General features: G+C 40.3%; 2 protein-coding genes across 2 annotated transcripts; one reads left to right on the top strand and one right to left on the bottom strand.

Moving 5' to 3' along the window:
• Positions 1 to 2,032, top strand: LOC102988735 (guided entry of tail-anchored proteins factor 1-like). Its single transcript, XM_055081747.1, has one exon. The coding sequence runs from the start codon at positions 1,262 to 1,264 to the stop codon at positions 1,811 to 1,813; it is 552 nt and encodes a 183-aa protein (XP_054937722.1). The 5' UTR covers positions 1 to 1,261; the 3' UTR covers positions 1,814 to 2,032.
• Positions 2,033 to 10,569: 8,537 nt separating this feature from the next.
• On the bottom strand, positions 10,570 to 15,847 carry LOC102989026 (toll-like receptor 13). Its single transcript, XM_028482319.1, is given in 4 exon segments — positions 10,570 to 11,473; positions 11,476 to 12,564; positions 14,541 to 14,608; positions 15,828 to 15,847. Coding segments are annotated over 4 exon segments (2,010 nt in total). The 3' UTR covers positions 10,570 to 10,640.
• Between the last annotated feature and the right edge of the window lie 8,155 nt (positions 15,848 to 24,002).

Genomic DNA, 24,002 nt, shown 5'->3' with positions numbered 1-24,002 from the left:
AGAACTCCTAAGTTGTAGCCAGGTAGATGGCTATCCAGCAAGAGACTACATTTCCCCATCTCCCTTGTGGCTTGGAGTGGCCAAGTGACCAAGTTCTGGAAATCATTGTGAGCCATTTCCACATTGTGACACTGAAAGGGAAAGTTCATGCTTTCCTTTGGTCCTTTTCCCCATCCTGCTGGCTAAGAGATGCCAAAAGATGAAGCAGCCACCTTAGACTCAGACATGGCAGAGCTTCTTTACCAGCCCTGGACCACTTACCTCTACTCTGCTAACCTAAAAGAGAAACCAACTTCTATCTTGTTAAACTACTTGTGTACAATCTTGGGTCTCTTTCTTATAGTACCTGCACCCTCCTTAATAAAACCATGCTGAGCTAAACTTGCAAAATTTAAAAAGTACACACGGAGTCACTGGAACATGAGTAGACAGACCAATGGGACAAAAGAGAAAGTCCATCATAGAACCAAATACATACAGAAAATTAGTACAAAATCAAATCAGTGGGGTAAAGATGGACTTTATTTTTTAAATGAATAGTGTTGACACAGCCAGGTATATACACTATAGAAAAAGATAACGTTCCATCTCTTCCTCACACCATACAGCAGGTTAAAACTCTAAGTGGAATGAAGATTTAATGAATTTACCCTTTGAGCCAACAGTTTCATTTCTGCAAATTTATTCACGATAAGGACATATCTGCACTTTATGGATAATGTATGTACATTTTCTCATTGTTTGTAATAGCAAAAGACAGGAAAAAAACTTGTGTCTACCAATAAGGGATTAGATTTTTAAAACTATAGTATATAATTGAATGTTATACTATATGAAGTTGTAAGAAAGAATGAGAAAGCTCTGTATCTTCAGGATGTACTTAGGTGAAGAAAGCCGTATGCAAAATAGTGTATAGTACTATGCTACCTTTTGTATAAGAAAGGGGAGAAATGAAAATATATATTTATTTTTGCTTGTATCTGTATAAAGAAACACACTGAAAGGATATATCAGAAACTAATAAAATGGTTAGCTATGAGAGTGGAAAGAGTGGGGTAGATGGGGACAGGAATGGGTATGGAAGTTCTAAATCTAAGTATTATGTAAGTAATAATTATTACCATTATGAAGTATCAATAGGCAGTGCGCAGGCGCGGCGGCGCGCCTCTGCGGGGCGCTGGGCTCACTGCGCACGCGCGGCCGTCAGCTTGTCTCAGGTGGAGCTGTTTTAGCCGAGCTGGCGCCGCTGTGAGCCTCCGAGATGAGCGCGGCAGAGACCGACCGCTGGGCTTGGCTGCTGGTGCTCAGCTTCGTGTTTGGGTGCAATGTACTCAGGATCCTCTTCCTGTCCTTCTCCTCCTTCATGTCCAGGGTGCTGCAGAAGGACGTGGAGCAGGAGTCACAGATGCGAGCAGAGATCCAGGGTATGAAGCAGGAGCTCTCCACCGTCAACATGATGGACGAGTTTGCCAGATACGCCAGGCTGGAGAGAAAGATCAACAAGATGACTGATAAGCTCAAAACTCACGTGAAAGCACGGACAGCTCAGTTGGCCAAGATAAAATGGGTTATAAGTGTTGCTTTCTACACATTGCAAGCTGCCCTGATGGTCACATTCATCTGGACATACTACTCTGTCCCTGTGACCGTGGTGCGGAGTAGATGGATAACTCCATTAGACCTCCTGGTAGCATTTCCCACTGGAGTAGCAGGGCTTGCAGAAAAGGAACTAACGTCTAGAGAACTTACGTGTCCAGTGTCACCGAAATGTGAAGTAGCAGGGCTACAGTTCAACCCAAGCCTGCCTCCGTAATCCAAGCCCAATACCTGGGGTCTGATACTCCGTTTTCAACACCACCTCTGGTTCCCAAATTCTGTGACTCCTTTTCAGTTCACACTATGCTTAGCCCCTCTGCAGCATTTCCGGCTATCGGCCATTCTTTCACTTCTGAAAGAATTTCTTTTGGGTGTTAAAATTAGTACATGTCATCGTAGAATGATTAGAAATATAAGAAAAAACTTTTAAAAAGACTCAGTAGCTATGGATAACCCCTCTTAACATTGTGGTATATTTTTTCCAGTCTTTTCTATTTATTTTTGTATGGTTAAGGTTATCTGGCACATACAATTTTTTACCCCTTTTATTATGTAAGCCTTTTCCCATATCAATAAATTTCTTCAGATTAGGAGACGGACGTGCTGCTGGCTGTGCTGAGAGGGCAGCTTAATAAATTTCCTTATTAAGGAAAAATATATATATATTTGTTTAGTGTCAGGAAGTACTTGGTTAACTCTATCACTATTGCTTATTCTGAGGTATCTCCATATTTTTAAATAACAGTATAAGAACATTTTTCTATGTTGACCTTTAATTAGATTTCCACCATGAATTGACTTTTAATACTTTAGATTGATGAACAAAAAAGTTCTGTTAAGAAGTCTCTTCTGTATCAGTGCTAAAATCCAAGTACCATGAGCTCCAAGACCAGTGGCAGTGCTGCCACTCTATTTGGTTCTGTCAAAGTCCCTTACATCCTTTAGGACCAAGCCCATTCACCCATATTTGTTCAATTTATAGCTGCAGTTCCTGTAGTGATTCGGCATGTATCACAGACTCACTGTATATATCTACAAATTTTTAAGCCTAACTGCTTGGGAACAAAAGTTGAAATAAACATAGAGGGAAAAATATTTAGCTTCAGGAGGCAAGATTTTACTGAGCTAGATGAATACAAAATAAATATGATGTTTGTGCTTTTTTATAAATAAATTTATTTATTTACTTTTGGCTGCATCGGATCTTTGTTGCTGCACGCAGGCTCTCTCTAGTTGCAGCAAGTGGGGGCTACCCTTCGTTGCATTGTGCATGCTTCTCACTGCAGTGGCTTCTCTTGTTGCGGAGCACGGGCTCTAGGCGTGCGGGCTTCAGTAGTTGTGGCTCGCGAGCTCGAGAGCGCAGGCTCAGGAGTCATGGCGCACAGGCTTAGCTGCTCCGTGTCATGTGGGATCTTCCTGGACCAGGGCTTGAACCCATGTCCCCTGCATTGGCAGATGGATTCTCAACCACTGTACCACCAGGGAAGTCCCTGTTTGTGCTTTTTAAGAGGTGGTTATGCCACCTAAATATTTATGCACAATTTCTGAGAGTTCAATATGTATTTATACATATAAAGAGGTCACATATACATATTTTTAAAAATCTTGAATCAATTTAGAATTAATATTTGTGAAAAGTATGTATGTATATATTCATAGTTCCTACTTATTTTGCTTAACATCTCACGTAAAAGCATTTTTCATGTTATGGTACACTATTCATAAACACATTCTTTTATTAGTATAAAATATTTCATCATATAGATGAACCATAATTCACTCAACTATTACTTTCTAAAGGTAGACATTTGAGTTGTTTACAAACACTCAAGAGCACCATAAAAAAAGAACATAAGGAATGTCTTTGTGCATAAATCTTCCTGTATTCTGATCATTTCCTTAAAATAGAGTTCTAGACTTAGAATTACTGGATGGAGGTATATGATATATATGTAGAATTGTTCTCCAAAAAGATTTTACCAACTCCACCAGTCTCACCGGCAGTGTTTGAGAGTGCCCATTTCCTTATACATATAGAGGATTTTAAGGGTTAGGACCACTCACATTCAGTTTATTAAAAACAAACAAAAGTTAAATCTTAGCTCACCACCCCTTTCTTGCCCTTTCTATACTCTCTCCTCCACACCATGTGCCCAGAGTTCTCTGTGCTGCTTCCCAACCACCCAGGGTCTCTCACTGAGCTGTCCCACCCAAGCTGGCCTTCCCTAGAAAAGTTGACACTCTAGAGTTTTCCCTCCTTATCTCATCCCCACACCCAAATTCAAAACTCTATATCCTGCATCCTATCCTCTTTACCTGACCTGGCCAGCAGATCAATCTTTTTTTAAAAAAATAATTTTGTTTTTATTAAACCAAAGAAACGTTGGGTCTTCATTGCTACACGTGGGCTTTCTCTAGTTGTGGCTCACGGGGGCTTCTCTTGTTGCAGAGCACGGGGTCTAGGCACGTGGGCTTCAGTAGCTGTGGCACGCGGGCTTAGTAGTTGTGGCTCGCAGGCCCTGGAGCACAGGCTCAGTAGTTGTGGCTCATGGGCTTAGTTGCTCTGAGGCATGTGCGATCTTCCCGGACCAGGGCTTGAACCTGTGTCCCCTGCATTGGCAGGTGGATTCTTAACTGCTGCGCCACCAGGGAAGTCCCAATCGATCTTATATATTCATTACCAACAATGTATAATAAATGATAATAAAGAATAAATGTGTTAGGCCAAAAAATGGTCCCCAAAAGATATTCATATCAAATGCCTGGAGCTTGTGTATGTTGCCCTATTTGGAAAAGAGTCTTTGCAGATGTCTATTGAATTAAGCATCTTAAAATGAGGAGAAAATCCTTGATTTTCCAAGTGGGCCCTAAATGCCATTACAAGTGTCCCTATAAGAGAGAGGAAAAGGAAGATCAGGCGCACAGAACAGGAGAAGACCATGTGAAGAGGCAGGCAGAGATTCGAGTGATGCAGCCACAAGCTCAGGAACAGCGGCCAGCAACCAACAGAAGCTGGAAAAGGCAAAGAACAGATTCTCCCCTAGAGCTTCTAGAGGGATCATGGCCTCGCCCACACCTTGATTTTGGACTTCTGGCCTCCAGAACTATGAGAGAATAAATTTCTGTTGTCACCATCTTTGTAGTAATTTGTTGCAGTAGTCACCAGAAACGAATACAGTGCATCACCACGTTCTCTCCGTTAACACTAAGGCTGTACTTTAGGACAAGACTATGGGAGGAAGAGATATTGTGGTTTATTAAATAACCACCAGGTGGCAGTACTGTGCAGGGGCTAGCAAGGAAACCGGTTCTGCTACTTCACGTTCTCCCTGGTCCCCTTTCCTTTCATCACTGCAAACTCACTGATGCCAATCTTCTTTCTAACCCTAAAAAGCTGCTGGCTTGGGCCTTGGGCATCCACAGGTACTTTAGATTATAGAGATTAGGTTGGGCATGTCAGGAGATGGTAAGCAATGAAATGAGATCTTTTAGTACTCTACAAAGCTTGAAGTACCGTCAAAACTGAGCTGTATCCTTTGAGGGAAACAACCCAGGTCTCCCTTTAGGGAGGACCTTTAGCAAATGGTGAAATGGACAAAGCTGGTGGCCTCTATGTTTCTAGCTACTCCTTTTCAGTAAGCCCATCCTCAGACACCCAATGCTCTTTCTGCCCCAGGTCCTTCAGTCATGAGGAAGGTGAATTTCTTAGCTAACATCTATGGGCCAGGCATCCTCCTAAGACCACCTGTACATTATTTCACTTAGTCTTTAACACAGCCTAGAAAAAGCTATTGTAATTATCCTGACTTTACAGAGTGGAAAACTGGGGTTTAGAGCAGTCAAGTAACAGGGTTACAGTTCTTGTGTTTTTTTTTTTTTAGGGTTACAGTTCTTAAGTGGTTGAGTCAAGCCTCAAACCTTGGTCATCTGATATTAATTGCCATATCTTAGTGCTACTCGGCTTCTGGCCATCTTTCTCTAATTTAACATTTACTGTCTGTATCACTCATTTGACTAGCATTTTAATTATCTGTTACACAAATATATGTTATCTCCTAATTAGATCGCAAACTCCATTAAGCCAGGGACTACCCCTTAAGCTGTGTTTGCAGCCATGTATCACCTGTGGCAGTGAGCCTAAAAGTTTTAGCTTTTCACGAGATGCTTAACATTTCTCATCTTGGGAAACAGTTCCCCCAGTTAGAACCCCTGTCTGTGTCACTTTATTTAATGATTTTCAATTTAGAAAGATTCCATTGAGAACTTTATTTGGAAACTACAAAATTGTTAGGACTGGACTTAGAGCCACCATAACCCACAATAGCTTTATCTCAGTTCCTCCTAAATGTTTTAGGATGCAATAGGCCACCTATAATAGGCTTAAATTCCTCCTAGAGGTACAGTATAATAAAATCAAAGATGATTGTAGTAAGTGACATTATTGGGTCAATGTCACCTTCTTAATCTGCAGACAAACCTTTACAGCAGTCAGTGTCCAGATATATCTACAAACCTGTTTTTATAGTTCCCAAGTTAATAGATCCTCTATTCTCATTTTTGCATTGTATATCTGCATTTTCTTAGGGCTAATTCTAACTCAAGATGTTTCCTGTTTTAAATGAACCCATATGTAGCTTCCAGAGCCGCTTCTTTTCACTTCAACAATTAGAATGAATGTTATTTTAGACATAATAATTAAATCTACCCAATGATGAAGATTCTTTCTGGGATTCTATGAACCCTTCTATATTTTCACACTTAGAAATATATCCTCACTATATTATCTTTTATCTCAAAACTCTTATGTCAATTTTGCACTCATTTAGTTGGATTTCACTGTACCTATATATTTTTCTTGCAGTTTTTTCCCCAGCTTTATTGATATATAACTGACATAATATTGTGTAAGTTTAAGGTATACAATGTGTTGATTTGATACATTTATATATTGCAAAATGATTACCACCAAAGTATTCTTTGATTTTTTAATGGTCTTAGGCAAAAGCAATACAATATTGACCTACCTTCATATTTACTGGTAGAATGATTAGGGTGCATTAGTTTAATGGGCTACCCATCACAAAGTTATCAAGTGAGATCACAGGTATGAAAGTGCCTTGGAAATGGTAATTAACAACACACATGTAAAATTATAGTATTGTTACTGTTATTCTTTTGATAAATATTACAAGAAGAGAAATCCAAAGAATATTTAATGATTACATTTTGATCACTGTGTAACCTAAGAGGAGTTAATATTTGAAGATAGGAGAAACTTCCCAGAGCTTCCTTAATGTAAATAATTGCTTAACCCAGTGCCCTTCAAGCTATAATGTGTATAAGAATCCTCTGGAGATCTTGTTAACATGCAGATTCTGGTTCAGATAACATGCAGACTCTGGGCTGGGCCTGAGAGTCTGCATTTCTGACAAGCTCCCAGGTGATGCTCATGCTTCTGATCTCTGGACCACACTGTGTGTGCCAAGGAATAATTTTGGCTCTGCCTCTTAAACTCAATCACTAATCCTATTATTAAGGGCAAATGTGTGCTTGCAAGGAAACATATATTCAATAGGTGGAGACATTATCCCTTTCTCATAAATACAGAGCTGGCACTGAAACTCTGGTTTGGAAGATGAGCTTAAAAATCATCCAGGTAGGGGCTTCCCTGGTGGCACAGTGGTTAAGAATCCACCTGCCAATGCAGGGGACATGAGTTTGAGCCCTAGTCCGGGAAGATCCCACATGCCACAGAGCAACTAAGCCTGTGTGCCACAACTACTGAAGCCTGTGCACCTAGAGCCCATGCTCAACAACAAGAGAAGCCACCGCAATGAGAAGCCCGCTAGCCCCCGCTCGCTGCAACTAGAGAAAGCCCGCAGGCAGCAACGAAGACCCAACGCAGCCAAAAATAAAATAAATTTTGAAAAATCATCCAGGTAGGCCCATATAAATAATTCTAAACAGAGAGATTTCTATCCCTTTTTTCAGTATCTGTAGGGAAAAAAAATTCAGATCTTTCTAACAAATTAAGCTTAATATATTTTTAGCTTTACTGGCAGGAACATTTCTCTTTTTCTCATCTAAATTTTTTTCTGTTCCAATTTAAACCACTTGTTACTGCAGATTGATTGATGATAGAGAAATTAACTACATAATCATTTCCAAATATCTTTTTAATATAATTACAGCTCCAATGGCTTCATTTTAAAGTGCCTATAGTTTTAGTAATTTGGTCTAGGAAATGAATTTCCCTGTATCCCAGCTAAGTAAATATTTGATACATGTAAAAACATAATGCAAACTTTGTATAATCGGTATGCCTTGAGTTAGTGCCCCCATCCCTTCCAAGACTAAAACAACAAGAATGACAATGGGACCATTTTATCTGTGGTGGTGTGATGGTATTTTTTTTAATACAAAAGACAATTCCATTTCTTTTTTAAGATGACCTCAAAGACTGGCGAGACAGTTTCGTTCAAGGAAATAATCATCCCTTTACTGGGTTAAATAATATGTTCTGTGGGAAAATACCCACTGTTTTCCTATTTGGAGATTTAAGTTGTGAGGAGAAAATCCTATTCACCTGGCTGATAGTCACAGCAGGACCAGCTTCATGGGCATGTGACCAGTGCAGTCACACAGGGCTCCACACTCAGAAGGTCCCTGTACTTGGTTTAGTGCTCTGCCATCACTGTCTTGAAATTCTGAATAACTTTTGGACAAGCGGCCCCGCATTTTCATTTTACATTAGGCCCTGCAATTATGTAGCTGGTCCCAAGTACATGGGTGAACACTGCTGTTCATCTGATTTCCTGGAATATGTGCATAAAATTTAGTCTCTGTTCCAGCATGATTGCCTCATGATTTCGAAAATGAAACGAGTTCAAGTTATTAATTATCCACCTTTCCTTCCAAGAAGGACTACACACACGTGCACCAATGTGTACTTTCCTACTAGGCTACAGCCATCACCCTCTTAATGGTACTGTGCCCCTCATATCACACACTGTAATTTCAAAGAATCCTATACAGCCATTGATTGGCATGCTGCACAATGATCTTAGTCTGCTAGTCATTTTCACTTATCAATTTCATGGCAGAATAATGTATATAGATGTTTTTGTTTTATTTTTCCTGCTGTGGAAGAATCAGGAAGAATAGGAGAAATATAGCTCCCCCCAGCCAAAGGGAACATACTCCTATGCCTGTTGAAGTTGTCTGAAGACAGGAAGTTGTCCTATGCCTGTTGAAGTTGTCTGAAGACAGGAAGTTGTCTTCCTGTATTAGTTTATTGAATCATGCCAGTGTGTGTGTGTGTGTGTGTGTGTGTGTGTGTGTGTGTGTGTGTGTGTGTGTGTGATGGGGGGAGAGAAGGGCACAGAATGGTGACTGAAGCACCCAGAGAGGTGAAGTTTACGTAAGACCACGAAAAGAACAGAGGTCTACTTGCCATTTCCTTGAGTGGTGGGATCCAAGACCCATTTCATCTCCAGGGAGGTGAATGGCTATGTCCAATTTCAGCAAAAAATGCAGTGCCAAGCATAGCCCAGAGGCAGCAGAGTCCTCAGACTCCAGGGATCCAGCTTGGACGATGGACATACAAGTGGCAATGTGCACCAAAAACTGGAGAAATTGCCCCCCATTTTTTTCAGGATGCAAAAAAAAGAGCTGTTTTTCACTCCTGAGCACTTCTTTTCTACAAAAGTCCTCCACCAACTTTTTCTTTTTTTGCTTTATGCAAGAACATGAGGGGTTAGTGGGTGAGGGTGAGGGACTCATAATGACTAAGATAGAATTTTTTAACAATCTAGCAGACCAGGGCCTCAAAATCAGATATCATTTGATTTAAAGAAAATTAAGTAAAGTCATATTTCTTGCATGTCCCATGAGGCAGTTGTAAACTTTTCCTGCAACAATGTAATATTTAACCCACAAACATCCAGCTGATGACTCACAATTTCCCACACAAATGCCCTTGGATTTTTCCCTAACAGTTTAACAAAAGTCCTGTCCCAAACATGCCGACCTCTCTTCACACAGGGGAGTCATTTGTAGTACAGAGAGACCTGGCAAGGGCCCACTGAGGTAGACATTTGACGACCTCAGCTGCTAAAGATTCTGCCCATCAGGGTCTTTCTTCCTCAACAAACTCTTCCCAGAGTCTTAGGGATAAAGGGCAAAGACCAAGTCCTCATGGAGAGACAATTAGAAAAGGGCAGTGTTGTTACCCTACTAATCCCACTACAGGCTGATCTCCTCTAGATCCCTATGGCCCCTCTTGCTCCAGGAATATAGCACTTTCCCTGTAAGAAATTCCTTCCTACAGGAATCTGTAGCACTTTTGCCTACTACCAGAGCCATGGTCCCTATGCTGGGTGTTGCTCCCTACAGATATTGCCTGCTACAGGACACTGGTCTGTGTCTGGTGCTTGAAGCATGAAGCCATTAGGGCTACAACCCTAAGAATAGCTGCCAGAAACTGCTCTATGAAGTCCGTTTTATCACAGCTAGGTGACAGTTCCTGCAGTCATCATTGCACTGCTAGATCATCAAGGCTGCTTCCCATTGAGTAAATCAATGGATCCAAACTAGGACTCTCCTAATGCTTGGGCTCTGACTTAAACAGAAGCTGGCCTTTGGAATTTCATGCCCTAAAGGAGAATACACCAGAATCCTAACTTTTTTTTTTTGCTTTTATTAAACCCTGTGTGTGGTGTTTATGTTGTTATAGGTTCTTAGAAGGAGCATAGTTCAGTCTATCTTGACAGGAACTGATTTGGATAAAGTAGCTGAGCAATGTTCTCAAGCACATATGAGGGCCCTACTTTCCGGATATCTAATCCCCTAATAGCGGGATTACATCCCCTAACACTCTTCCTGAAGCTTCCTCAGGCAGCTCCCTTCACTCTTCCAGTTGCCTGGACATTAACCAAATAATGGTCATGAGCAGCCTTCTGCCTGCAGAGCAGGTACATTCAGTCACACTCTTAGTCGATACACACCTTGGGCAACATTGGATTTGAGGTCACAAAGACTTCTAGTCACTGGGCCACAATTAGCTGTGCGTTGTCTTTCTCCACAGATTTGTTACCCAATGCATTTCTAATACGAGCCCAGAAGAGTGGCCTCTCTTGGAAACTGTCTGGCCAGGTGATAAATGTCTGCCTATTCACAAGTTTCCTGAGTCAGTGGTAGCTGGATAACATATAGTTTGGGATCTCTTCCGGGAAGATCAAGATGATGACATCCTCGTGCTCATAGAACATCTTGATGCTGGCCAGCTGTACTTCAAGCTGGCACTATTCACTGTGTAGGTAGTGGTTACTGACCACACACAAAGTTTTCCGGCTGGTGTTGATGGCATTCTGGATGTTCTCAAAGATGTCTATGCCTGGATCAAAGTCCCAGTGGTGAAGACACAGCTTAAAAGTGGGCTGGCCACCTTCTTCTAGGGCTGGAACAAGCTCTTCATATACCCACTGCTCATCAGTGGCAGTGAAAGAGACAAAGGCATCATAGTTGAACTCCTCCGTCCTATGCCACTTGGCCAGGTACCAGCCTCAAAATATGTAGAGTCCATACCATAGAGACGGAGTCATCTTGGCAATGAACCAAGAGGAGACCATGGTTGTAAGGACCAGAATGAAGGAGCAAAAGAAGCAAACTTTTCCTAGGTCAAAATTACACATAGAATCATCAAAATCTATCAACAAACTCTGGATATTTGGCTACTGACAAGTATAGCTCCGGAGGTAGGGGATATGGACATTTGCTGTGTTTATTGACCAATTCTTGAACCATGCATTTTCACAGCTGCACTGAAGTTTGTTCCCATAGAGATCAAAGTACTTCAGAGACTTCAGATTCTCCAGATACTTTGATTAATGACTCTTACGTTGTTGAATCTTAAAGAGAAGACCTGAAGGCTTTCTAAGCCAGAGAACATGCCAGGAGTCAATGACTCTAAGTTATTGTTTTCCAGGCGCAGCATTTTTAGTCTTTTGAGTTTTTGGAATAAGGAAATATTTAAACTGAGACTTCAGTCTCCAGATTTTTTTCCTGAGATATCCAACTTTGTGAGATTAATCAGGGAGTCAAACTGAAGGTGGTCTAGGAATACCATGGGATTTTTCCCTAGGAGTAGCTCCTGCAGGCCATTCAGCCCTTGGAAGAAGTTGGTTGGAACAACCTGAATTCCATGCATTTGTCCTTCTAGGTTGAGTTGTTTCAAAGACTTGAGGTTCATAAATGGAGGAAATGGCAAGGTCCTAGTGGTTTCATAACTAATTTTATTAAAACTGAGATTCAAAACTTCTAGATTTTCCAGGCCCAAGAAAAGGCCTGCTTGAAAACTTGACAAGATATTGTATGCCAAGTCAAGTTTATAGAGGTAATTGAGGTCAGAAAATGCATTCTCCTCTATGTCTTTCAGGCGGTTCTGGGAGAGAATGAGAACTTGGAGCTTCTTCAGAAACTGAAATGTTCTGCATTTCAGTGTCCGAATATTGTTGTATCCAAGGTCTAAACTCTCTAAATTTGGAAATTGAGCAAAGGAGTATTTGTCAATTTTTACTATCCAGCACCCAGCCAAGTTGAGCTCCTTCAATGAATACAGCCCATAGAAGGCCATATTATTGAGTTCTGTGATGGGATTTTTAGAGAGAAAGAGAGATTGTAGGTACCTCAAGGGTGAAAATGCAAAATCTGGAAATCTTTTAAACTTACTGTGGCTCAGGTCTAGGGCGCTCAAGTTCTGGAGGGCACTCCAGGTCCTGTTGCTGACAAAGGAAAGTTGACACGTGTTTAGACTCTGTCTTTGGAGGCTGGGCATAGCATCAAACTCACTGTCATTGAGGTGAACAAGATCATTGCTTTGGCTCAGGTCAAGGGCCAAAAGCCTGGTACAGTTGGCAAGGCGCTTTACGCCCCCTGCATTAATGGCATTTTTCCAAAAAACCAAAGCCTCTAATACAGGTAAATTTCAGAGGAGGCGACACCAAATATAAACATGGTATATCTTCATTTAGTCAAAACCTCCTTTATATTTTTTAAAAGTTTTAAAATATTCTCTGTAAAATTTTGTGTTTCTGTATTAGGGTATGTCCTAGAAACTTTTAGATTTTATTATTGAGATATTGAGAAATATCTTATTTTTTCCTATTTAATTTTCTAGTTAAGTGTAGCAAGGGTGCCATAAGCTTTTAATTTTTTTGTGTTCTTGTTGATCATAAGCATAGAAAGCTTTCTGAACTCATAATAGTTTTTAAAATATGACTGTTTAGTCTATTAGGTTTATCTGTTAATGATTATGTTCTCTGTAGGTAATGGAAGTTATATATCTCTTTTTCAAATTCATACATTTCCTATGCACTTTTTTATGTTGGTCTCATAATATTGGTCACAACCTCCCTATATTAAATCATAGTGATGATAGGTTTTTTTTGTTAATGGGATGACATCTATAGATTTTCAATTAATTATTTTATTTGCTATAACTTTCAATATATATCAAGTCAGAAAATTTCCCTCATACTCCTAATTTTTTAAGGAAGAATATAGTTGAGTTTGACCAGAACACAAAGAGAGAGGGGAAAATAGAGCCATCAACTAAGGGAGAGTGTACAGGGGCAACAACTTTCTTGCACAGATGATAAACTGGCAGTAAGTACAGAAGTGTGAAAATATCAAGCACTTACTATGTGTCCAGCATTTTCATAGGCATGAATGACTCACTACAAAACTCAGCAAGATAAATAGTCTTAACCCCACTGTATACATGGGGAACTGGAAGCTCAGAGACACAAATATTGTACAGCTAATGTGAGGCAGATTAGCAATTCAAAGAAAAGGCTATATCTTTTTTATGTGGAAATTAGATGTAAGTTTACATACATTTTTAATAGCAGCTTAATTAAAGTATATTTTATACACCATAAACTTTATTCTTTTAAAGTGTATAATGAAGTGGTTTTTAATATAGTTGCAAATTTTTGCAATCATCACTATCCAATTCCAGAAAATTGTCTTCACCGCCCCCCTCCTCAAAAAAGCCCTGCACACATTAGCAATCACTCTCCATTCTTGCTTTTATGTAGGCCCTGACAACCACTAATCTATTTTCTCTCTATGGATATGCTTATTTTGGACATTTCATATAAATAGAAACACACAATATGTGGCAAAAAAAAAAAGCTATATGATCTCAGAACCTCATGTTCTTTCCACTACCTTCTGTCGCCCCTTAATTCCAAAAGAGCAGCCCCCAAACATTTGTAACAATGATTACATTACAGGGATACTTGTAACAACTCTCAGTGATCACTTTGAAGAATGCTAATTTGGTGTATAAATTCTAGAATATTCCACAAAAGGCGGTGTCCTAAGTTTATACTTACACTTTATATTCATGTCAATGACAGAGAAAATGAAAAAAACAATGATCTAATGATAGTTTCAATTTCAATTTTAAGTCAGCCCACTGGTACTAGGACTGAGATGAGTAGATTTATTCAGTGCTAGGAGGCCAATGCTTTAAGGCATTTTAAATTTGTTAGGCAACAGGAAGGAAATGGATCAAAAGATGAGAGATTTCATTGCAAAAGTAAAGAAGAAGGAGAAGGGCAAAGAGGAGAAGGAGCAGAAGAGGAAGAAAAAGTAGTAGTATAAATAAATATGTCTTGCATAAGTGTGGGGTGACTCAAGGAAACTGGGTTGAACAAGATGGCATTGCCGGATGAATGTGTTCTCTGCTCTCACAGATGACAAGGGTTACCAATATGAGCCCTAAAATCTATCCCTGTTTGTCACAGGAAATTTTAAATGAAGGAAAACTGTAAAGCTCCAAACATCCAAATTGCCCACCCTGACAAGGTACAGAAAGGGACAAGCTTTGTTGGTAAAGGTTCCATGGGGACAGGGCTAGTGGAGGAGGTTTCTTTTACCTGAAACTGCTGGTGTTACTGCAATCAAAGGAGCATTCAGAGCCAATACCAGAGCAGGGAGCTGGGGCCTATAAACCATAGAAGAGAAGTACTTAAAGGTAACCAAAATGAAGGGCTTCTAGAAGCAGTTGTGGAACTAGGTTCAGCATGCCAGGGAGATGACAGCAGAGAGTAGACAGTCAAGAAAGTGAATAGGAAAGAATCTGTGCAAAGACCCAAACAGCACTGGTTTTTGCAGGTTGAGTTTAGGCCTGTCACACTGAACTTTTCAAAGTACTGGAACAGGGCAGAGAGCCAAACTCGTCTGGCTGTAGTATTCAAAATGAGGCAAGGACAGTGAAGAAATAAGAACTTTCTATAGTAGACTAAAGATACATGCTCCCCAATGTTCATAGCAGCACTATGTGCAATAGCCAGGACATGGAAGCAACCTAAGTGTCCATAAAGAAATCAATGGGTAAAGAAGATGTGATAATTACTCAGCCATAAAAAAGAACAAAATAATACCATTTGCAGCAACATGGATAGACCTACAGATTGTCATACTGAGTGAAGTAAGTCAGATACAGAAAGACAAATATATGATATCACTCATATGTGGAATCTAAGAAGAAGGGTACAAATGAACTTATTTACAGAAACAGACCCTAGACATAGAAAACAGACAAATGGTTACCAAAGGGGAAGGAGGGGGAGACATAAATTAGGAGCTTGGGATTAACAAATACACACTACTTTATATAAAATAGGTAAACATCAAAGGTCCTACTGTGTAGCACAGGGAAGTATATTCAACATCTCATAATATCTTATAATGGAAAGGAATCTGAAAATATATATATATATAAACTGAATCACTTTGCTGTATACCTGAAACTAAGACAACATTGTAATTCAACTGTACTTCAATTAAAAAAAGAAATTTCTACAGTAAACTAGATGTCTGTATACTATGTAATATAATTTTATGATATTGTCACTGTGCTGCCCTACTTAATTTTTATATTAGAAAAATATATCTATGCTGACCATATTTTATGAACCAAAAGTCAAGACATGCTAGTCTTACATTGGGTTAGAATATTTTTCATTGGAACTAGCTTTAAAATTTCAGGATGTATTTTTACCATATTTGTAAAGGTTAGTCTAAAGCATAGCATTTAGCATTTGATTAAAAATGATATTTGTAATCATTTAAATTTTTTAAAAAAATTGGCATCAGGCTTTCAGTTTAGAACGTAAACACTTACTTCGAAAATTTTTATAAGCAAATAAGGTTTGATCTACATCACTTCAACCAAGACCATCGTTTCCCAAAATATTATATGCCATGGACTGCCTAGATAGCAAATTCTTTACTGAAAAAAGTTAAAAAAAATTTTTTCCAATAGGTGGTACATGCAGATATTTAAAATTCAAACAGCACAAAATGATGCACAGTAAAAATGTTAAGTCTCCTCACCCCAATTCCTCAGCCCTCCTCCTTTGTTATCAGAAAATCTCTAAAATGTCTGTAAGGAGAGGCTATGAGGATACTGGACAGTTGGGTGTGGGGCAAGGAGGGAAGGAGTCCCAACGAGGGGAAAAAAGAGTACACAAAGGGTGAAGGCAGGAGTCGTGAAAGACAACTTTGACTAGTTTATAACTTTGTCATTAGTTCACCCTTGTTTAGAGAGCCCCTAGCCTAAAGCTTTACTTTCTTGTAGCAAAGCTTGCTATACCAAAAGCATCTGAAAGCTGAGCATCTGATTCCAGGTTCCTTAATATTTTTTCTTCCAAAATAATGATTAAAAAAAAACTAGCACAAAATTAAATGTATGGATACAATCTAGCACGAAGCTGCTATAGAAATTCTAAAGCTCCACTTCTCAAAACACCTGGAACCTGGCTTCTCCCTAGTTAAGGAGCAAACTATGCGAGAAGAAAAGGGAAAAAATTATTGACAAATACAGAACATACAAGCTAGCTCATTTTTAGGGAAAAACAAAAAGTTGAGTGTTTTCTACCTTAGCTGCCAGATTCCATTCCTGATCCTCCTCTGTCCACTATATACTCTTTTTTTTTTCTTTTTTGGCTCTGTTGGGTCCTCGTTGCTGCACACAGGCTTTCTCTAGTTGCAGTGAGTGGGGGCTGCTCTTTGCTGCGGTGCACAGGCTTCTGCAGGGGACATGGGTTCGAGCACTATATACTCTTAAGTCAACATTTCTGTGTCCTTTGCTATGCATTGGTGCTTGACAGCCAGATTTACCCCTTCCCCCTTCCCACAAGGATGCAGGGCCAGCCCATAGAACTAGAAGTGGGGTACCCACACAGTAAAGGACACCCTGGAGCCAAGTCAACCAACTTGCAAGTCTACCCATGATACGCCCACTGCAGAAACTGACAGGATCAAAGGAGCCATTCAGAAAACTGCTCAACAAAGACTTTTCAAGGCAGCTGCTGCTGTATTTGCACAGACAAGACTGTGCCTAAAATTAGCACCCAGAAGATTCTAAACCCTTTGGAATTTCTTTCTCCTAAGCCTCAACACTTCATTTCAGGTTAGGGCATTTTAATGGACAAAAGGAAACCTTATTTACTTACTTTGTTTTTAAAGTAAACTTTCTATTTTGAGATAAATGTAGATTCACATGCAGTTGTAGGAAATACACAGAGAGATGTCTTATACATTTTGCCCAGTTTCCACCAGTGGTAACCTCTTGCAAAACTATGGTACAGCATTACAACCAGGATATTGACATTGATACAATCCACCAATCTTGTTCAGATTTCTCCAGTTTTACTTGTACTTATGTGTGGTATATTTAGCTCTATAAAATTTTATCACCTATGTATGTTTGTATATCCACTATTGCAGTCAAGATACAGAACAATTCTATCACCACAAATAACTGCTAATCTGTTCTCTGCCTCTTTAAGTTTGTCACTTCAAGAACATTACATAGTTGGAAACATATAGTATATGACCTTTTATGTTGGTTTTTTCACTCCGCATAATTCCCTAAAGATTCATCCAGATCGTTGTGTATATTATTAGTTTGTTCCTTTTTATTTGAGTAGTATTCCATGGTATGTATTCCATAGTATTCCAGAGTTGGTTCATCCATTCATCAGTTGATGGACACCTGGACTGTTTCCACTTTTTGACTATTATGAATAAAGTTGCTATGAATATTCATGTACAAGTTTTTGTGTGGGCATATGTTTTCACTTCTCAGAGATAAATGTTAATTCACTTTTAAACTCAGCCTTTTTGACTAAGAAAGACAAGCGATATGAAAGAATTTCACATACACTGAATTAACTTACCAAACCATTTGTGTGAAAGACTAGCCCATCTCTCTCATGACTCAGTATAAATCCTTAACAAATAATATGTTTAGAGAGGTGAAGTGACTTGTCAAAAGAAAAGCCATGAGAAGAACCCAAGTTTCCTGATTTCAAGTTGCTTTTATCTTCCACCAGGTTGTCCATGTAGGTTCTAGTCCCACAGCTGGCAAAAAGGACAATGAAAATCCCACTAGAAAGTATATTATTTTGCTAGTTGGATGGCTATCCCACAAACAGTTACACAGGGATTTCTTTAGGATAAGAACAGTAAAAGGGGGACTTCCCTGGTGGCACAGTGGTTAAGAATCCACCTGCCAATGCAGGGGACATGGGTTCGATCCCTGGTCCGGGAAGATCCCACATGCCGCAGAGCAACTGACCCTGTGTGCCACAACTACTGAACCTGTGCTCTAGAGCCTGCAAACCACAACTACTGAGCCCACATGCCACAACTACTGAAGCCCATGTACCTAGAGCCCGTGCTCCAACAAGAGAAGCCACCACAGTGAGAAGCCCGCGCACTGCAACAAAGAGTGCCCCCCACCCGCTGCAACTAGAGAAAGCCCGCACACAGCAACTAAGACCCCACACAGCCAAAAATTAATTAATTTTAAAAAAAACAGTAAAAGGAAACAAAGGGATAATCCTCTCTTAACAATATCACTGCCACATGACTCATATATTTAATGTTGATCCAATCATATTCTCAGCAAAATCTCCATTGACCAAAACTTTTTCCAAAAGGGAAGGCTTAAGGATTTTTGGGGGGGGGCGTTAAAAAGACAGTATATCTGTAGATTAGTCAAACATTTATAATAAAAATTGTACTAGCTTTTTACTTTATAGTTTATGGTAGAGAACATCAAACTTGGCTATCGTTAAATTGTTTTTAATTCAATGGCAAAATTATGTTTAATAATTAAAGAGTAGTATTAAGAAGCGGCCTCAAATATTTTTAGGCATAAAGTAACTGTTATTATTATTGTTTATATCTCACTTCAGCTATAAGAGGTAATTTGATACAGTGGAAAGGATATGGGTTTCAGAATCAGATTTCAACCTTTGCTCTGTGTAACATTGGACTTAACCCCTGAGAACCTTAGTTTTGGAAAATTTATAAAGTGAGAGTTAAAAATCCACACCACACATGGCTAAGTTTACATACGATAATATGGATGAAATTGCCTAGCACAGGGCCTGGCATGTCACAGGTGCTCAATAAATGTCAATTCTTGATAAGCAGGAATTTAGGCTTTTTTGATATCTCAGATACAAGAAGACCATAAAAGACAAGCCTGTTTTAAATTTGTTTTGAAATATTAAGAACATCATGTTCATTGATAATATCATCAGTTTTTCAGGATTTGCATAATCTAATGATCATTTCTGCATTACACAGCTTTAACAAGAAGGAGAGCAGAATTCAGAATTCACTAGCATTAAGGGTGGGGATTCTCCCTGCGGGTGAAAAACATCCAGAGCAAGAGACAGATTAGACGTCCCAGGGCTTTACACGTCCCAGAAGCCTGAAGGCAAAGAGAACAAGCTTTTATGTGTGTTGAAAAGGAAGAAGTGGAGAGAGCAACACAGAGTGAGAAAGAAAGAGTGTGAAGGGGGAGGCAGAAAGAGACAGAGATTTGAACTGTGGCTGTGGAGATGGACAAGAGAAGAGGGATTTTATCAAGCCTCACTGTTTGACATGCTGTGTAAACCCATGTACTGCCCCTTTAGGAAAATCTGCAGAAAAGATTCTCTTTAAGAAAAAGCTATTGAAGTTGGATTTGTGTTTTGACTCATGCCAAGACTGTATCACAAGAAGACCTAATTTTAACAGTCTACACAGGCCTAATGCAAGTTGATTTCCATTGCGTCTCTCAGCAGGAGGGATTGCTAATTGTTTGCATATTGCCTGGACCCTAAGAAGCCTGAAGCGTTTGCATTCTCTAAAACCATTAAAAAATCTTACAGGGAGCACCTGATCTTCTCAACCCATCCCATTCCTGGGAAGTAAGGAAAAGAGGTGGGAAGCTTTTAGGCTGACCTGATCAGAAGTAGGCTCAGCTTTGAAATCTGCAAAACCTGGCTTCAAGTCCCAGCTCTGTCACTTACCAGCTATGCTCAAGTTATACACTTGTTTCAGTCTCAGTTTCCTCATCTGTAAGCTAGAGTTCAATCAATGACCTAATATCCACTGTAACTCAGGCCAAAAGTTTGTTGCTGAGCACTGAGCCACCAGGCTCCTGGTCAGCCCACAGCCTCTTGATATGTTACCCACCGGCTGGAGCTCCTCCTCAGGGGAAGCAGAATTGAAATGAGGGGCCATGGAACCCAATGGAGAGAGGCAGAGGAAGAAATATTCTGTGCTGCTGAGGGGGCTGCAGAGATCATCTTGACCCTGCGGGGGGGGCGAGAACCATTTCTGAATTCCTGGGCCATTTCAGCAAAACCCAAGAGGGGACTGAAAGCTACTCTGTAGTTCACCGAGGCATTATTTTACTTGGGCAACAGGAACCAGCGCTGGGTGGAGCTGGAAATGAAAGTGGGGGTAGCATGGGGGTTGGGGAGGGGAACTGTAACTCACTAATACTGGAAAAGTTTGACCTTAAATAACAAAGTTATGCAAGAGGCTGATTCAGAAAACTGCTGTTTACTTAGTTCCCAGTCATTAGGGAGCTTTCAGAGCAGATGGGGTTTTGGGCACCCTGGCCTCTCCCATCCCAGAAGCTAAGCCAGCTGCTCCTAAGTGGGAAAGTGAGGAGTAGAAGCATGACTCAGGCAGCATAGGGCCCAGACTACTACTGCCCTTGACTTCTGTGGATGAGGCTGGGAACCCAGCTTGAGAAAGATGGACCCAGAAATTCCACTAAGAGGTGTCTAGACTGCCACCCATCTGCTCCTTTCCTAACAGAGATTTTCTTGCCCTGTGCCTTAATCCATCCAGGGATCATATGCTGATCCTAGCCCCAGATATAGGTCACTGACCTTTACTGCTAATCTAGCTTTAAAAAGTAGTTAGAGAATCTCAGAGCTGGGAGAGACTTCCAAAGGCCATCAAGCAGGCCTCTGCATGCATAATATACAACAGACGAATGCTTAGCTGATCTGTCAAGGTCCAGGGAAGGAGAATCCACAACCCTCTCAGTAGTTTATACAAGTATTTGTTTAGTGGTTCCTTGTAGTCCTGATCTTCCAGCCTTATTCTCTGCAATTTAAACTTCTTCCTTTTGGCTTTTCTAGAAGTGAAGAGAAGCTGTAGCAGACAGTACCTAGCTAGGATAAATGTAAAAATGACACATGCCTATAAGATAAGACATACTGGGGACAACAGGACAACCTGAGGGATTCTTAGGTTATGTTCTGAACAGAAAGAAGAAGGAAGATGACATAAGAAAGATGACTACACAATTTATCAAGCGAATCAGGACACTTTTGAGAGTGAAAGTAGCATTAAACATAACAGGCGTTAATTGAGCTGTACAGGCTGCAACATCTGGTCACCCTGAATATAACATACATAATATAACAAAGAGAAACCCAGACTACTGAATTATATTTTACTTATAGCTTCCAAGTCAAAACAACAGCAATCAATATTTTCAAGTTGGAGAGGATAGAATAAATATGACTAAGAGGGAGCTGGATGCCAAGATAGTTGAGGTGTTGGTAAAAGAATGTATGGCTGTTTTAAATTCATGCATTCATGTGTTAATGCATTTCCTACACATTTGTTGAGTACCTACTTTGTTTCAGCTACTATGCAAGGTGATGCTCAAGACAAGATGTATATGTCATGGTCCCTGCCCTTGAGCAATCATTTACAGAGAGGTGGATTCACATACACAAGTAAGTTATACTACACAGAAGTAAACACTCAATTTAGGACTAAACAAAATGTTATAGGAGTTGGAAGTTTCCAAGCCCAGATCAGTAACATTCTAAGATATTTAAAGACTTTATAGACATAATTTTGAAAAAAAAATGCTACTGGTAATCTTTAAGAAATTATAACAAGCTAAAGATTTTGTTCAACAGACCAACCATGTTGCAGAGCTGCTCAAGCAGTTAATACAATCTTGGATTAAATGAATGAAATATTGTTCCCCTGATCAAACCATACCTAGCACTTTCCTGTTCACCATATTTTTTTAAATTAAATTTATTTTATTTTTGGCTGCATTGGGTCTTGCTGCGTGCGGGCTTTCTCTAGTTGCAGCGAGCAGGGGCTGCTCTTGGTTGAGGTGCGTGGGCTTCTCATTGCGGTGGCTTCTCGTATTGCGGAGCACAGGCTCTAGGTGCACGGGCTTCAGTAGTTGTGGCACGCAGACTCAGTAGTTTGGCTCACATGCTGTAGAGTGCAGTCTCAGTAGTTGTGGCGCACGGGCTTAGCTGCTCTGCAGAATGTGGGATATTACCGGATCAGGGATCGAACCTGTGTCCCCTGCGTTGGCAGGCGGATTCTTAACCACTGTGCCATCAGGGAATTCCCTGTACACCGTATTTTAAATGAGCCATTGACAAAATGCGATGGGTATCTACAGGAGGGTGACTATCATGGTGAAGGATCAGAAAAGCAGGTCATTCATATATATATATGTATATATATTATATATATATATAAAAATATATATGGTGACCATTATGTCTCAGTTTATGCCCATTGTTGTCATCCCATCCAATTATTACCGCCTTCCACTCTCAAAAGTATTCTGGGGGACTTCCCTCGTGGCGCAGTGGTTAAGAATCTGCCTGCCAATGCAGGGGACACGGGTTCAATCCCTGGTCCGGGAAGATCCCACATGCTGTGGAGCAACTAAGCCCGTGCGCCACAATTACTGAGCCTGCGCGCCCTAGAGCCCCTGCTCCACAACAAGAGAAGCCACCGCAATGAGAAGCCCGGGCACTGCAACGAAGAGTAGCCCCCGCTCGCCACAACTAGAGAAAGCCCACGCGCAGCAATGAAGACCTAGCGCAACCAAAAAAAAAAAAAAAAGTACTCCGGTTTGAATGATAAATTATATGGTCACCCTACATATGTATAGCTAATAGTTATTAGTGCCATTTATTGTGTGCTAATTTTTGTCATGCAAGATCTCACTTAATCCTTATCACAAACCTGTGATATAGGTGTTATATCATTATTCCCATTTTGTGGATGAGGAATCTGAGTTTCTGAGAATTTAAGTATGTATCCCAAGATTACCATGAACAGGGATGACTTATCAATTAGGCCCAGTAGATATAGTGTCTAGGGCCCAAAATACATTCAGGGGTCCATAAAAATGTTTTATTGTCTTTTTAAAATCAGATGAAATGAACTTTCAGGTTGAAGGAAATACTTTCATATATAATATTATTTGTCTTTATACCAAGAGTTGGAAAGTCTAATTTTCTGTAGGTTTTTTCTTTAATGGAAGGGGCCCACAAGGTAAAGGCACCTAGGGCCCATGAAAGTCATAATGTGGCCCTGGTTATGAGTGACAGAACTAGGATCCAAACCCAGTGCCCAAGCTCTTAAACAATAAATGAGAAGCTAAACAGCTGAGGGAACAGGAGGTAGGCAGACTCAGAGCATCACATGACTGTTCAGCTATCTGAACAGCAGCCATAAGAAAGCACTTCTGTGCTTATTTGCTGTTTCTCTCCTGCCCTTCTGCCTCAGCTGGGCTTGATGAAATCTTACCCAAGACTCAAGACAGAGCTTAGTTCTTACCAACTCTATGATGCCTTCCCTAACTCCCACCCTTGGAATTGGTTTCACCTTCTTCTGTACTCCTGCAGCTCATCTTTATATTTATTTTATTTGTATTCTATTCTATTCTATATATATATATATGTATATATATATATATATATATATACATATATATATAATAGCATGTGGTATAACATGTACCACATTCTGCCATTGTATGCATATTTGTCCCTCTTAAGAATCTGTAAGGGGGCTTCCCTGGTGGCGCAGTGGTTGAGAGTCCGCCTGCCGATGCAGGGGACATGGGTTTGTGCCCCGGTCCGGGGGGATCCCACATGCCGTGGAGCGGCTGGGCCCGTGAGCCATGGCCGCTGAGCCTGCGCGTCCGGAGCCTGTGCTCCGCAACGGGAGAGGCCACACAGTGAGAGGCCCGCGTACCG

Source organism: Physeter macrocephalus, chromosome 21, assembly GCF_002837175.3.
Source record: "Physeter macrocephalus isolate SW-GA chromosome 21, ASM283717v5, whole genome shotgun sequence".
In the NCBI taxonomy this organism is placed as follows: Eukaryota; Metazoa; Chordata; class Mammalia; order Artiodactyla; family Physeteridae; genus Physeter; species Physeter macrocephalus.
This window is presented reverse-complemented; position numbering and strand designations above follow the sequence as displayed.